The sequence below is a fragment of the Chiloscyllium plagiosum genome, unplaced genomic scaffold (genome assembly GCF_037043375.1).
Source record: "Chiloscyllium plagiosum isolate Xiang-an unplaced genomic scaffold, Cpla_swu_hap1 HiC_scaffold_9, whole genome shotgun sequence".
Lineage (NCBI taxonomy): Eukaryota > Metazoa > Chordata > Chondrichthyes > Orectolobiformes > Hemiscylliidae > Chiloscyllium > Chiloscyllium plagiosum.
Window position 1 is genome coordinate 30735500 of NW_028270147.1, and position 15493 is coordinate 30750992.

The 15493-nt window shown below is 39.9% G+C and overlaps 1 protein-coding gene across 17 annotated transcripts in view; it reads left to right on the forward strand.

Moving 5' to 3' along the window:
• LOC122554240 (receptor-type tyrosine-protein phosphatase F-like) overlaps positions 1–15493 on the forward strand; it is a 469298-nt gene that overhangs the window by 198703 nt on the left and 255102 nt on the right. For all 17 annotated transcript variants that reach the window (XM_087990512.1, XM_087990511.1, XM_087990513.1 and 14 more), the window contains 2 exons: positions 3498–3643; positions 5577–5718. In XM_087990512.1, the coding sequence (XP_087846638.1) occupies positions 3498–3643; positions 5577–5718 (288 nt within the window). The remainder of the gene's footprint in view (positions 1–3497; positions 3644–5576; positions 5719–15493) is intronic.

The window sequence follows — 15493 nt, forward strand, 5'->3', positions numbered from 1 at the left end:
TTGAGTTAAATGAATTCAGTTTTATCCACATAATACTTCGATGTGACTATTGGATTTATTTCCTGTGCAAATCAGAATGTCCCAACTACCAACCTTCCGATATTTTACTTTTACTGAGAATTTCTATCTTTTGGCTTTGATTTCCGAATTTTTTGATTTCAAATTGAGAAGATGTAGTTAGAATTGGTGTATGGAACACATTCAATATGCAGTCCTGATCAGGCATTCATGATCTTTTATAAGCACTGCTTATACCTTTCACAGTGAATAGTAGTTAGCTTTTGGAAAACCACTTGAAAATTGCTGGGTTCCTTAATGCGACTTTCCTGTTTTCAAAGTCAATTTAATTTATTTGATTAGGTGGTGAGGGGTGCTGGATGAGTAATAACTGCTGATTATTGTTTATATTTTGTCAAGATATTTACCTGACTTACTTTTTAAAAAGTGAAGGTGAACTTTTAAGTTTTGACAGAGAACAATGAATTCGGCCTTGGCACAAAGTACATAAAATATTGGAAGTTGGATACTTTATCCTATTAGCCTCAAACTTTCACAGTTCCATTTCACGTGTTTCTGCAATGTGCTGCAACTCCAAGTGACCTTGAATTCACACTGCTTATATTAACAGAGTGAATATAAGCTAGCAGTGCATGTACAAGCTTTGTTAACCACACCTCAGGATATTTGTCACTGCAGTAAATAAAGAAAGCTCCCTAAAATACCCAATTTTCTAAATTTAAAACGCTATTCCCTCAAATGTTTGCTTTACAGAATTCCAATTTCTTAGTAACGTTTTATCCATTCTGCCTTGCTAATTTAAAAGTTGACATAATTTTATAATGATGTGATTTCAAAATTTCCCAACTTTTATTTGACTACATGCAGACAGAAGGTTTTCACTGTAATTCCAAGTCTGTGTTAGAAAGCTAGAAATGTTATGCAAAATACTTGTACTTATAAGAGAGTGTTACAGGATTAATAACAAATAACCCTATATAGAATAATAGTCCCTGATCAAAAGGATGTAAACTATAATTCTGATGGGCCTGTACAAAATTTGGAATTTAAAAAAAAATTCTATGGATACTAGGAAATAACCCAATAACTCTGAAAGTAATTCAGAAAAAGTGATATCAGTCAGTATCTTTTCCTATCCTGAGCTCTTGCTGGAAAAGTTCAGCACAATTGGAGTACCAATCAGAAAACGAGAATGTTGCACTCACCCTCAAGTCTCTGGAATGTAATAGACAAATATCAGCCTGTGTGCCTGATCTTCATTGTCAATTCTAACTTTGAATGATTTCATAGATTTGACTCTCGGTGATTATTTGGTTCAATAATTATTAAGGTTTACTGTCCATTCACATGGAATTTTGCATTTTAAACAAGAGTTATATAATATGGAAAGCAGTAAACAATGAGAAGCAGTGGCTAGCACTGCTGCCTCACAGCTCCAGGGACCCGGGTTCAATTCCAGCTTTGGACAATTGTCTGTGTGGAGTTTACACATTCTCCCTGTATCTGTGTGGGTTTCCTCTGAGTGCTCTGGTTTCCTCCTGCAATCCAAAGGTGTGCGGGTCAGGTGAATTGGCCATGCTAAAGTTCCCGTAGTGTTGGGTACATTAGTCACGGGTAAATATGGAATTGCTCTTCAGAGGGTCATTGTGGAGTTGTTGGGCTGAATGGCCTGTTTCCATACTGTAGGGAATCTAAAAAGGCAATAATCTATCTAGTAGTATGGAGGACATTAGAAAAATGTGGTTCTGGTCTAACGTGCATTTCATTAACATGAATTGGCTATAACGTGATTGACGAATTGTGTTTGGATAATGCAAACCTCCTGTCAAACGGGTATAGGGATTTTCTATAGCAATCTTCTCCAGTGCGACTTTCTATATTGGTTTCCCATAGTGTGAGGTTGCAGTGGAATGCAACTGTAGGTTATAGCAGAATGATCTGTAGTGCAGAGTCAATAGAATGCTGCTTGATGTAGGGAAATGAAGGCTGCTGTTTTCCCTTATTACTTTTGAGTGAGAAGGCAGGCGCCAAAAGACCTAGATACTCACCATCGCCACTAAAGAGAATGCCTCCTTGATCAATGTTGATCAGGGACTTGAGCAGTGATCTGGTGGGCTTCTCAGCCAAACAAGTTGCAGGATCGTGAAGTCCGGCTCTGATTTGAGCTATAGCACCATTTAAAGGCTGCTGGTTGTACAGCATTGCTGAAAATCAGCATGCAGAAAATTTACTGATCAGCTGGGAAATTGTGAGGTGGGAAATGTAGGGAGAGGTAGCACAGAGGCAGGGCAAGCATCATACTTCATCCCATCCATGTCCCTGACTGCCCCTGGATTGGAACAGATTGAGGCTCCCACCCAGCAGGTCCTGTTGCAACAATTAGGAAGGCTGTAATTTTTTTTAACTGCCATGAACAAGTTAATTGGGTCGATTGCTTGCAGAAGCCCTTCTGTGATTGTTAATTGATCCTGAAGAGCTTTAGTTGGAAGCAGTTCCGAAGATTAAACTTGGGCCTTCCCATTAAGAACTTAATTTTCTGAGGTGAAGGGAAGATGCAACATGGATATCTCTGGTGCCAACCCATATGATTATTTGCCTTTCCTCTTACTTTCCCTGCCACTTCCAAGGAAGTGAATATTCCAGCCACAAATACAAAGGAAGAGTTTAAAATATGGGGCAATTGCAATTCCAATTGCATTAGAGCAGCATAGATTCTTGACATATCAGAACACAGAATAAGTAAAAGTATAAACATAAAACAAATAATACTTAAGGTTAGCAAGGTAGGTTGTATCTAGCAAAAGAAAAACATTGCTATTTCCTGATTCGTGACTTGACAGAGCTTTGTAAGTGAAAGTACAGTGCCAAGTGGATGAATGGCTACTTCTGCTTCAAATTAATTTGTTCATTTGTTTCCACTTGGCAACATCATGAGCTCAAGGACAAGAGATCTAACTAGTCAAAGTCCACTTTCTAACCTACCAGCTTTCTTTTCTCAAACAGTATAATTTTTTTTCCTTTATGGTGGTATTGCTTGCAAATTTTTCAGTTGAGTGCAAAATGATTTTTTTTCCCAGTAATATTCAAGTTCTGTACTGCCAGACGGTGAAAAGTAAATCTGTTAAAGCATTTGAGTTTTTGTCATGAGTTGACTGTAATTGTTTGCAAACTTAAATTAGTGGTTACGTTTTCACAACTCAAGACCAAAGTCAATGAAAATCAGGAAAGTGACAAAAGTGATTTTTTAAACCATTGATTGATAAGCATCATCCAGTGCAGGGACATCGTGCTTTAGAGTGAATTTCTGCATGTCTTATTATCTTTGTATTTACATGAATGAGGTTCATTCTGCTTGCAATGTTCTATGATAGTTCTAATTCTGCGATGATTCTAATTCTGCTGCACGATCAGCTGTGTTTACATTTTTGTTTTAATATCCAGACAGTTGGACTAATCTACAATGCTCTGATCATTTGCAGCTCTGCCAAGTTTTACCCGAATCCCTGTGGACCAGATTGGAATTTCTGGAGGAGTGGCTTCATTTGTGTGCCAAGCAGTAGCAGAACCTAAACCTCGTATCACTTGGATGAAAAAAGGGAAGAAAGTCAGCTCTCAGCGCTTTGAGGTAAGGTTCTGACCCTTAATACTTAAAGGTAAAGGTTGGATGAAACCAGGCTGAACTACTTGGAAGAATCATAGATATTGAATGTTAATTTACATGACAGAATTGTAACAGTAATTTACATTTTTTTTGGCTGACTGAGTAATACTTAGAGAAATCCATTACCATGTTTAACCCACCTGAAGTGTTTTATTTGCTCATTATGGTGTGCACTCACTTAGAAGTGTGGTTTAGCAGAACAGAGGGTGAGGGACCCTCCAATCTTTAAAGAAGTAGCAAACAAAAAGCCAAGAACTGCAGACGGTAGAAATCTGAAACAAAAACAGAAATTGCTGGAGAAGCTCAGTGGCTCTGGTAGTATCTGTGGAGAGAAAGCAGAGTCTATTGACCTTTCTTCAGAACCTTCTGAGTGTCTGATTTTGCAGAGTTGCTGAGTTTCTCCAGCAATTTCTTTTTCTATATAAAGAGATACCACTGAAGTTTAATCAGGGTAAAACTATACAGTTTACAAAGAACTTAAGAAATTGTAACAGGAGTCAGCCATAATCTCACCAAGTTTCTATGTAATTGAAGTAAGATGTAAGAAGTTCATTAAAACTATCCTCAAGAGTGATGGAAGATGTCATCAACAGAGCTATCAAACGGCACTTGCTGAGCAGCAACCAGTTTGGGTCCTGCCAAGACTATTCAGTTCCTGACCTCATTGCAGACTTGGTTCACATGGACAAAAGAGCTGAATTCCAGAAGTGAGGTGAAAGTGACAACTCTTGACATCAAGGAGACCTGACAAAACTGGAATCAATGGGAATCAGAGGTAAATCTCTGCTGGTAGAATTCGTACCTAGCACATAGGATGATGACTGTGGTTGTCAGAGGTCATTTCAACTTGCTACTTGTCAGCCCAAGCCTGAATATTGTCCAGGTCTTGTTGCATTTGAACATGAGCTGCTTCAATATCTAAGAAATCGCAAATGGTGCTGAATGTTGTGCAATTATCGGTGAACATCTGTACATCTGACTTTATTATGGAAGTGAGTTCATTGATGAAGCAGCTGAAGATGGTTCAACCTCGGACATTACTCTGAGGAACTCCTGCAGAGATGTCATGGAGCTGAGATGATTGATCTCCAACAACCACATTCATCTTCCATGTACCCGGTATGACTCCAACCATTGAAGAGTTTGCCCCCACAACTGAAACCCATTGATTCCAGTTTTGCAAGGGCTTTTTAATATCATACTCAGAAAGTGAGGACTGCAGATGCAGGAACTCAGAGTCGAGAGTGTAGTGCTGGAAAAGCACAGTAGGTCAGGCAGCTGAGGAGCAGAAAAATCGACATTTCGGGCATAAGGAATACCATACTTGGCCAATTACAGCCTTGATATCAAGAGCTGTCACTGTCACCTCATCTCTGGAATTTACCTCTTTTGTCCATATTTGAACCAAAGTGTAATGAGCTAAGTGGCCCTGGAGAACCCAAACTGGCATCACTCAGCAGGTTATTGCTGTGCAGTGCTTGATAACAGTGTTGATGACACCTTTTGTCACTTTGAGGGCAGTTTTCATAAATTTGGCTTTTATTCCCCTAATCTTAGAGAGTGAAATAAATCAAATTGTTTTCAGTGACAGAAAAGATTTGTCAGGATAGGTACAAGGGATCTGTTTCTTCTAGGACTGCAGATGCTGGAAACCAGAGTTTAGATTAGAATGGTGCTGGAAAAACACAGCAGGTCAGGTAGCATCCGACGAGCAGAAAAATCGACATTTCTGGCAAAAACCCTTCATCAGGAATGGAGGCAGGAAGCCTCCAGGGTGAAGAGATTAGCGGGGGGTGGGGCTGGGGAGAAGGTAGCAAAGAGTACAATAGGTGAATGGGGATGGGCACCACTTCTATTAGTTCTGTATTCAACTAGGTGCTCTTTAATTGATTTCCAGGTTATAGAATTTGATGATGGCACTGGATCAGTGCTTCGAATTCAACCACTAAGAGCACCACGAGATGAAGCAATCTATGAGTGCACAGCAGCGAATAGTTTTGGGGACATAACAACGAGTGCCAAACTAACAGTACTTGCAGGTAAGAATATTTTTTCTTTTTGTTGTAGCATTTAATTTGTTAATGCAACATCAAATCTCACCATGCTGCTAACAGAATCAGTGCAAACTGTCAATTAGCTGTTAACATGATGTGGATGTGAACATTTAGTGATGGAAGAGGTCAGTTGAATATCAGGGATTTAACTTGATACAATGCAGAACTATGCAGAACTGGAAAGAGTCAAGATTGTGAAAGACAGACCATAAGACAGGCAATTTCAGAGACTTAATTACATCTCTTCTAGTTGCATTTGGAGTTTAATGCCACAAGGGATTTTGTAGAAGAAATGTCTATTCATTTTGCAAGCTATTCAACCTGTTCATATCACACTGATAACCCAGATATCCAGAGTTACTATGGCCTCATTGATTGCATGGATCTGACCCATTTTCACTTCGTTTTCGGGTGGCACAGTAGCTCATTAATTAGCAGTGCTGCCTCACAGTGCTAGCAAACTGGGTTTCATTCCATTCAACAACTATGTGGAATTTGTACATTCTGCCCATATCTGCTTGGGTTTCCTCTGGGTGCCCTGATTTCCTTTCTCAGTCCAAAGATAAGGTTAGGTGGATTGGCCATGCAAAATTGCCCATATGTCCAGGGATATACAGGCTAGGTGGGTTATCCATGGTAAACACAGGGTTACAAAAGTGCGATTGGTCTGGGTGGGATGGTCTTCAGAGGGTCGGTGTGGACTCATTGGGCTGAATGGCGTGCTTCCACACTGTAGGGATTCTATAATTTTGAATTGCATTTTCTTAAGATGAGTCCATACCACTCATGAAGTAGACAAGAATATCTATAGCAGTAGCATGTAAACCTGCTGAGAATCTATTGCATTTGTATATATGTATTGCACCTTACACTGAATATGGTTTTATTCTGAGAGGTTTCCAATCCAATGTCATTCATTATATCTATAGATATGTCTAAATATAGATATATTTATAAAGTAATTATTTCACATCACCAATTCCATTCCTCTCCCAGGCAACTGATTTTGATTGAACCAGACTATTTGTAGCCTCAGGGTCCTATTTGACCCAGAGATAAATTTATGAGCACCAATCCATTGCATCACCAAAGCCACCTACTCCCACCTTGTGCCCTACCTCACAATACCTATGATGTGTCTCGACTTCATTATTCCAATGCTCTCGTAACCTGACTCTATTTTCCATCCGACATAAAATTGCACTTACCCAAAACTTTCATGTTAGGTGATAGCCGTGTGGAAGATGGCAATATGGAATGCCATCATAGCTCAGGAAGAGAGGGAGTGATGCGAAAATAGAAGTGTACAAAATGGGAAAGAAATGGTAGATTTCAATGAAGGGGAATCCTTGTTTGAGGAAAGAGGAAGACCTATCTGAAGTGTGAAACTATCATTGCAGAACAGTTGTGACTGAGATGGAGAAACTGCATAATAATATAAAATCTATCCAGGAAACAGTGTGGGAAGTAGTGTGAAAACAAGTGTGGAATCAGGATCTTATAATTGTCAGTTATCCCCAGCAATTGGGATCAAGAAGTCAATTAAGGGAAATTCATATTGAGAAAGTGGTTAAATAATATCTGGTGGTTTGTCTAGAGCAATCTGCAGCTTTAAAATATATTTTCTGATGTGTACTCTATCATTTTGGCTGTATTTCAGTATTTCACTCACTTTACTAATTGCTGCTATACAGTAACTGAGAATATGAAGTGTAGAACCCACTACTAGCCCTGGATCTTTTTCAGTTTCATGCTCTGCTATTTAACTAAGTACAGTAAAACAATAATTTAACAGCACTAAATTTCATCTTCTAATCTCCTACCCATTTAGAAGTTTTATTTAGAACCTTGGCCACGACTGTCAAAATTGACAAGTTTGGATTGGGACTCGAGCACTTAGCATTCTTGTATGCTATTGGAACATAGGAACAGGAGTAACCATTCATCCTTTAAGCCTTTTCCTGTAATTGATGAGGTGAAGGTTGATTAGCTTCACTCCCTGTAGCTGCTTTGAGCCTATTACTTTTTATACCTCTGTCAAAGAAAACTTGCTATCAATATAATACAATAAAAAAAACTGCGAATGCGAAAGGGCTGAAACACCCAAAGTCACTGAATTCATCGGAACATAGGAACAGGAGTGCGCCGTTCAGCCCCTCAAGCCTGTTCCATCATTCAGTGAGATCATGGCTAATCTGTGATCTAACTCCATATACCTGCCTTTGGTCCATACCCCTTATTACTTTTTGCTTAACAAAAATTTATCAATCTCATGTTTGAAATTAACATCTGATTCACTGCCATTTATGGAAGACAAATTCTAACAATTTTTCTTTATATTTCAAAACTCTACCACTCTCTGATTGAAAAGGTTTAAGTCCCAACATTAATTCTGTTTTGAATATTTGTTTCTAACATATATTTACTCTTAAAAAGTGGACACTGCTGTCATAAATTAATCTGAAGTGTAGTCTAAATTCTATAACTAACTTTACATAGGATTATAAAGATAAAATTGGGTTTTCCTTGATTTGTAGGAAAAGTTGAAGACTGTTGTGAAAATTTACAGGCACTTTCCAAATCTAAATCTGAGTAGTTGTTTATATCACGTCACAGTAGAACACAGATCACTGTGTTTTCTCCCATCACACACACTTCACACCCTAATAATGTATTCATAGATGGCAATACTCAGCCATTGTCCCATGTATTCAGATAACCTTTGTTCTCCCAGTTGCTAACGTTTCCTGACAGCACTTTCTTCTTTCTCAGCCTTCACTCTGTATTCCTCTTCTAAGTATAAGCCTCACTACATTGAATACATTGTCCTCATCTACACACCTAGTTACTGAAATAACTCCACTGAAGCCAGTATCCCTTCATGAAATCACCCTTTTGTTTTTACACATGTCTTGGACTTGACACTGGTCTGGCATCATCAGAGCTTCTGACTCTCCTGTTTATATCTGTCAACCAGAGCTCCTCAGATTAACAGCCCCAATCAGGGAACTCATATGCTATGACGTTCACCTGGCTGACCTCATTACAGTCACTACATCCCTGCCCCTCTGAGTCCAGGACATGGCTGGTTCTTTTTTTTTGTATCTCCTCCTGGGGTGTTTTAGCACAGGGCCAGGTTCGTCCAATTCTACCTCTGATATGGGCGGTGTCATGCACAGTAAGTTCACCTATTCCGCCTGGAGCATCTTAGAAAACATTAATTCTTCTCTTCAGGCGGCAAAGGTGTTGAGGTGGCAACATCTTCCGCATCCATCTCAGATTCCAAGATATCTTCAATGCTTGATGGAGACAGAGAACTCATGGCTTCCAGAACAATTGGAAAGGCAGTCGAGGATTGGTGTACATTTGCTCCCACGTTGTTTGCAAGTTTGCAGCTTTCATATGGTCCATGTCCTTGTTCAGGCAATTGCACCTCCCCAAACTACATAGTCTCTGTGGTTCCTATACCAAACTTCATCCCCTGAAGTAAGCTGTCTCTTTTGCTTAATTAAAAATCACAATACCAGGATATAGTCCAACAGGTTTATTTGGAAGCACTAGCTGTTGAAGTGCTGCTTCTTCATCAGGTGGCTGTGGAGCAGAAGCAGCGCTTAGAAAGCTAGTGCTTCCAAATAAACCTGTTCGACTATAACCTGGTTTTGTGTGATTTTTAGCTTTGTCCACCGCAGTCCAGCTCTGGCACCTCCACATCATCTTTTGCTTAGCAGAGCCTTGTGTCCAGCATTAGTATTCCTGATGCCATTTCACCCAGAAGATTAGATTTAACCTGGTGCGGAGTTCTTTCCCCATTAGCAACTCTGCTGGAGCTATCCTTTTGGTTCTATGAGGGGTGATCCTCTAATCAAATAGGAACCAGAACAGTTTGGTATCTACTGATATTGTAGACTGTTTCTTAAAGCCTGCCTTCAAAGTTTGGACTGCTCTTTCTGCCAGACCATTGGATGGTATGGAGCTGTCCTTCCACGTTGAATACTATTTGACTTTAGGAAATACTCAAATTCCCTGCTGGTGACCTGCACTTCCAGAAGTCCATGTATTGCGAAAGATGCCTGCAGTTTTTCTATTGTTGTCCCCATGTTTGATGAATGACATCTCTGCACATCCAGCCACTTTAAGTGGGCATCCACAATGACTAAGAAGATTGAGCTGATGAAAAGACTTACATATTCAACATATAGGAGAAAGTGAGGACTGCAGATGCTGGCGATCAGAGCTTAAAAATGTGTTGCTGGAAAAGCGCAGCAGGTCAGGCAGCATCCAAGGAGAAGGAGAATCGATGTTTCGGGCATAAGCCTTCCTGAAGAAGGGCTTATGCCCGAAACATTGATTCTCCTTCTCCTTTTATATTCAACATATAACCAAGTAATGGGTTTACCAGGCCATTTCCATGAATGTGGGGGAGCTGCTGGCCATAATTTTTGTCCTTGCTAACACTCAGGGCACTGCCCTATCAACGTGGCTATGTCCTCATCCAGTCCGGGCCACCAGACGTAGCCTGTCGCCAACATCTTCATTTTGAAAACCCCTGGATGACTCTGGTGCAGTTTAGCCAATATTTGGCTGTAATCTTTGCATGGGACAGTCATTCTGGGTTCCCATAATAATATGCCATCCACTATTGTGATCTGGTCCAAAATGGTTTCAGTTCTCGTTGTGACAGCCTTTTGGTTTCCCCCATCACCACCAGCTGTTTCAGTTTTACCAGGACTGGATCCTTCTACATCAAAATTCTGGTATTGTCAGCTGTCACTGGGAGTGTGTCCAGAAAATGTAAAATCATTACAGACTAGTTCAGTGGCGGTACCATTAGTGGTGTACCTGCAACGGGAGTCCGCTCATTATATCTGCATTTGGTACTTGGCCTCCCAGACAGAGTTCCAACTTGTAATTATACACTTAGTATGACAGCCCACTACTGAATTTGGCTTGAAGAACTGGGTGGCACTGCCTTGTCCTCTTTAAGTAGGCCTAAAAGGGGTTTGTGGTCCGTTATTATTACAAATTTACGTCTGTAAAGGTATTGGTGGAACTTCCTGACTCTAAATATGACTGCTAAACCTTCCTTCTCTATCTGCATTAGCCAAAGTCCACTGCATACATTACTGGGCATTCCCCACTATTGGGTCACCTGTGAGCTAATACTACCCCAATGATGTATGGGGAGGCATCACATGTCAATACCAGATCTCATTTGAGGTCATAGTGTGCCAACACCTGAGAGGAAGATAGCTGTTTCTTCACCTGCCTGAAAGCTATGGTTTGGCTATGACCACTTCCAAGGTTGACCCTTTTTTGAGAGTCAAATGTGCCAGGATGGAAGCCAGTTTATGTATGAACTGTCCATAATAATTCACCAGCTTAAAAGAAACACCTAAGCCTTGGTACAGACATGGGAGCTAGAGCACCCTCACTTTATCTTCCAACTGTTGTAATCCTATCTTGCTGACTCTGTAGCCCAAGAGGTCATTTTGGATGCCTGGAACACACATTTTCCCTTCTAAGTCACCTGAGAGAAACACTTAAGGACTATGTCCAAGTTCTCTAAGTGCTTCTTATTAGTCTTCCCTGTTATTAGCATGCCATCTACATAAATTGCGATCTGGGGTAGACCTTGCAAAATGTTCTTCATCATCCACTGTAAAATTGCACAGTCTGACAATACCCAAGATGGCAGTCTTGTATATTTGTACAAATCCTTACGGAGATTAATTGTAGCATACTTCTGGGAATCCTGATCTAACCTCAGTTGCAAGTTCACATGGCTCATGTCGAACTTTCTGAAGTACATTCCCCCCTCCTGCTTTGTGCATAAATATTAAATGCGAGGGATTGGGTATTTATCCAGCTGCGAAAAGCGATTTGCCATTTGTTTAAAATGCCCACCTGTCAGCCTTCACATTTGGTATGACTGGTGCTGTCCATTTCACAAACTGGACTAGTTTGATGATTCCTTTGCTTTCCAGTCTTCTGATTTCTATCTTTATACTTTTGCCTGGAAGGCAAATGGCACTGGGTGGGCCTTACAGAATTGTTGAATTGCTTCCTGGTCAACATGTAAGATGACCATGGCTCCTTTGATAGTCCCTGATAAAACCTCTGGATATTTAATTCGGACTTCACCCAGTCAGCCAGTTTCTAATCAAAAAATGTTGAGCCAATCAAAATGAATCTTTCTCAACCAATTTTGCCCCATCAAGCTAGGGCCCGAGCCTTATACCACAATCAGTGGTAACTGAACCAGCTGCTTCTCATAAGAGACTGGACCGAAGTTGTACCCATAATGGTTCCCTGGTATGGGTTCTCAGTCTAGCCAAGGTGTTACACAAACTTAAGGGTTGGAGCCTGGAGTGAATTTTGTTAAAGTCTGATTCCACAATCACTGAAACAGCCACACTAGTATTGACCTCTGTTAGAACCAGGTGACCATTTAGCCAGGCATTTATTTTTATTTATTCTGATTTGGATGTTGCTAACCAATTTAAAGACACCCCTTTTTATTAGAGTGACCAGAATCCTCTGACACTCCTGTTTTTTTTATTTTTCCCCAGCACTCATGTGTGTGTATGTGTGGGGATATAGGACACGGTGAAGAACAAAAAGTGCATAAATCTTTTATTTGTATTCCAGCACTCCTATTTATTTTGTTTTTTTTTTAAAACACTCCTGTTTATATCTGTCACCCAGGACTCCTTGATTGGACCAGATTAACAGCTTCAAACAGGGAACTCATATTCTCTGAGTTCACCTGGGTGACCTCATTACAGTCACTACAAGGACAAAACTCTGTTGTTGGGTCTTCTACATACTGGCTTAAAAAGATCTCCTGGATACATTACAAGAGTTTTGCTCCCTTTAAACCTTTCAGTCTTTGACGACCCCAGCTTTAGTTGAGGATGTTGAAATCCCCTATCACTACCCTATTACTTTCACACTTCCCTGAAATTTGTCTACAAATCTGCCCTCCTGTTTCTCTTAGACTTTTAGGAGACCTTTAGTACATTTCCAGCAATGTAATTGCACCTCGGTTTCATATTCGACACAATAAGCTTCGTTTGTTTGTCTACATTGTTCTTGTTACTGCTCACATTTATTGGTTGTGAGGTGTTTTGAGATATCCTGTTTTCTCAAAGGTGCTTTATCAATGTTAATATTTCTCCCTTAACTCAGTTCAAGCTATCGTCCTTCTTCCCTTACCTTCAATTTTTACAGATTCTTTTTCTTCCCTCCCTAGCACTCTTATTGCCCCTCTTCAACTTTCCTATTTTATGTTGTACTGATCACTTCCCACCCATCCAACTCATATCTCTTCATTTCAAGTGTGATCAAGTTTGGCTTGTTTTGTTTTGGTGGTCACGATGTCCAAAAATAACTCTTGAACGTTACTATACACCTCTGCATCAATTGGTCAAGGGGAGTTCAATGATCCCTATATACTGCCTTCCATGTTTATTAGAACTCCTATGCAAGCTTTACCATGAGAAGTTAAATACAATGGTTGCAGGTTGTGAGGCTAACCAGATGAGTGTCTTTCATGGAGTTTAGACACCAAGGTATATACTATTATATTCTCAATGTGAAAGACCCATATGTCTTTTGTTGGTAGCCTTGTAAATTTGATACTGCTGAAAATGTGTTGCTGGAAAAACACAGCAGGTCAGGCAGCATCCAGGGAACAGGAGAATCGACGTTTCGGGCATAAGCCCTTCTTCAGGGATGAGGAAAGTGTGTCCAGCAGGCTAAGATAAAAGGTAGGGAGGAAGGACTTGGGGGAGGGGCGTCGGAAATGCGATAGGTGGAAAGAGGTCAAGGTGAGGGTGATAGGTCAGACTGGGGTGGGGGCGGAGAGGTCAGGAAGAAGATTGCAGGTTAGGAAGGCAGTGCTGAATTCGATGGATTTGACTGAGACAAGGTGGGGGGAGGGGAAATGAGGAAACTGGTGAAATCCGAGTTCATCCCTTGTAAATTTGATAGTCTCTTTATTCGAGTAATGGATTTTGTAATTCTTTGATGTGCAGATTTGGTGACACTAGGGAGTTTCCATTAGCTACTTCACTGATGTTTTGTTTTGCTGAGCTGATTTTTGTTTAAAAAAAATGTAATGCTCAAAAATAGAGACAAACTTTTCCCATATTCCAGTATGACGCAGCTAGTAATATTGTACTCTTAAATGTTGCTGTTTGTGTGTTCAGGAGTGTCAGAGTAACCATAACTGTTGAAAAATGTCTCGATATGAATTGATTGAAGTGTAAGATTTTGTGTGGTCCCTGATGACTGAAATTTTACACAAGATAATTCATGAAGAAGTTTGAACTGAGTTCAACTTGACTGGAAAGTTAGTTATCCTTGGTAAATTTGCTCACTCTTTCTTGCAAAATGATCTTTGATGCCCTCATGTGGACAGAAAGGGAATATGCTTTTCCTTTCAGAGTATGGAACATAATACCAAAAAGATTCAAAAGTTAAAAACAAATTTAAGATCTTTTCAGTGGTGAAAGGTTACTCGGTGAAAGATTACTCAAATATTTCATTCTACAAGGCCACAGTAAGAATTGTTTATCATGTCCAATTCTAAAGCAATTAGAACTAAAAGCCTGTTCTCCATTCAATTCTTTAAAACCCCAAAACAAGTATATTGTAAAGATATAGAAGTACAGGGCAATAATGCAATATTAATCTTTTGTGTCAACGAACAGCATGAAATAAACTTTACCTAAGTGCTTTGCATATGTGATACTGACCTCTGTGGATGTATACTGGAAGTGAACAGAACAAATCAATAGAGGTTTTACCTGGAAACATCGAAAAAATGACTACTTTGCTGCTGAGCCTCAGATGACCTTCGAATTGTTGGGACCCTCAAGGTCTTAATTTTTGTGGTGTTTTGTTACTTTTCTACTTGCAAGCTAGCAGCTCAATGAATTAATATGTTCAGTTGCCTGTAGATTGGATCATTCCCTTCTGAGGAATTAAGTTCAGTCTTTACATAGGAAGTTTTATTTGAGCATTTTTGTTTTTCTCAGTGACGTAGCTTGGATCTGTTCAGCTTTTTCTATTTAGTTCTGATGTGCTTGTTGCCTGAAATAGCTGCCTCTTCCCATTGAAATGAATAAAGGCCTGGATTCAAATGAGATATGAAATACAGCGAACATTATAAACACATTATCAGACACAAGTAAATATTTCAATTGTGTGTTGTCAGCCGGTTTTCTCCTGTAGTATAACAGAACTGTTTTATTTGACAACCAAACACATGACAGCAGCAGTATTTGGGACCTGCTGTTTTTTCTTTCAAGAGGAATTAAAGTACATTACGAACAAGAGTAGGCCATTCAGTCCCTCAACAGTTTTCCACCATTCATCAAGCTTATATGTCCTGGCTGTTCGCACATGGGCTCCATTTATCAACCTTTGGGATTGGAAGATTGCAACCTTCACACAGCTCAAACCGTAACTTCTGCCTGGCATCAGAGTCCCAGTCTTCATAGCAAGAGCTCAACAATCGTGGTTGTCTTTAGGGTAAAGCAACATGGCTATAAGGTCCTGGAACAAATATCTCCTGACTCAATATTGAAAACAGGACATACTGGAAAAACTCAGCAGGCTGGCAGTAGGGAGAGAAACTGGATTAACATTTGAAGTCAAACATGACTCGAAAGTTATAGTTTTTATACTGTAGACAAAGGAAGAGGTAGAGCAAACAGAATAGTTGGTGATGGGTGCTCAGATCAGAAGGCAAAGT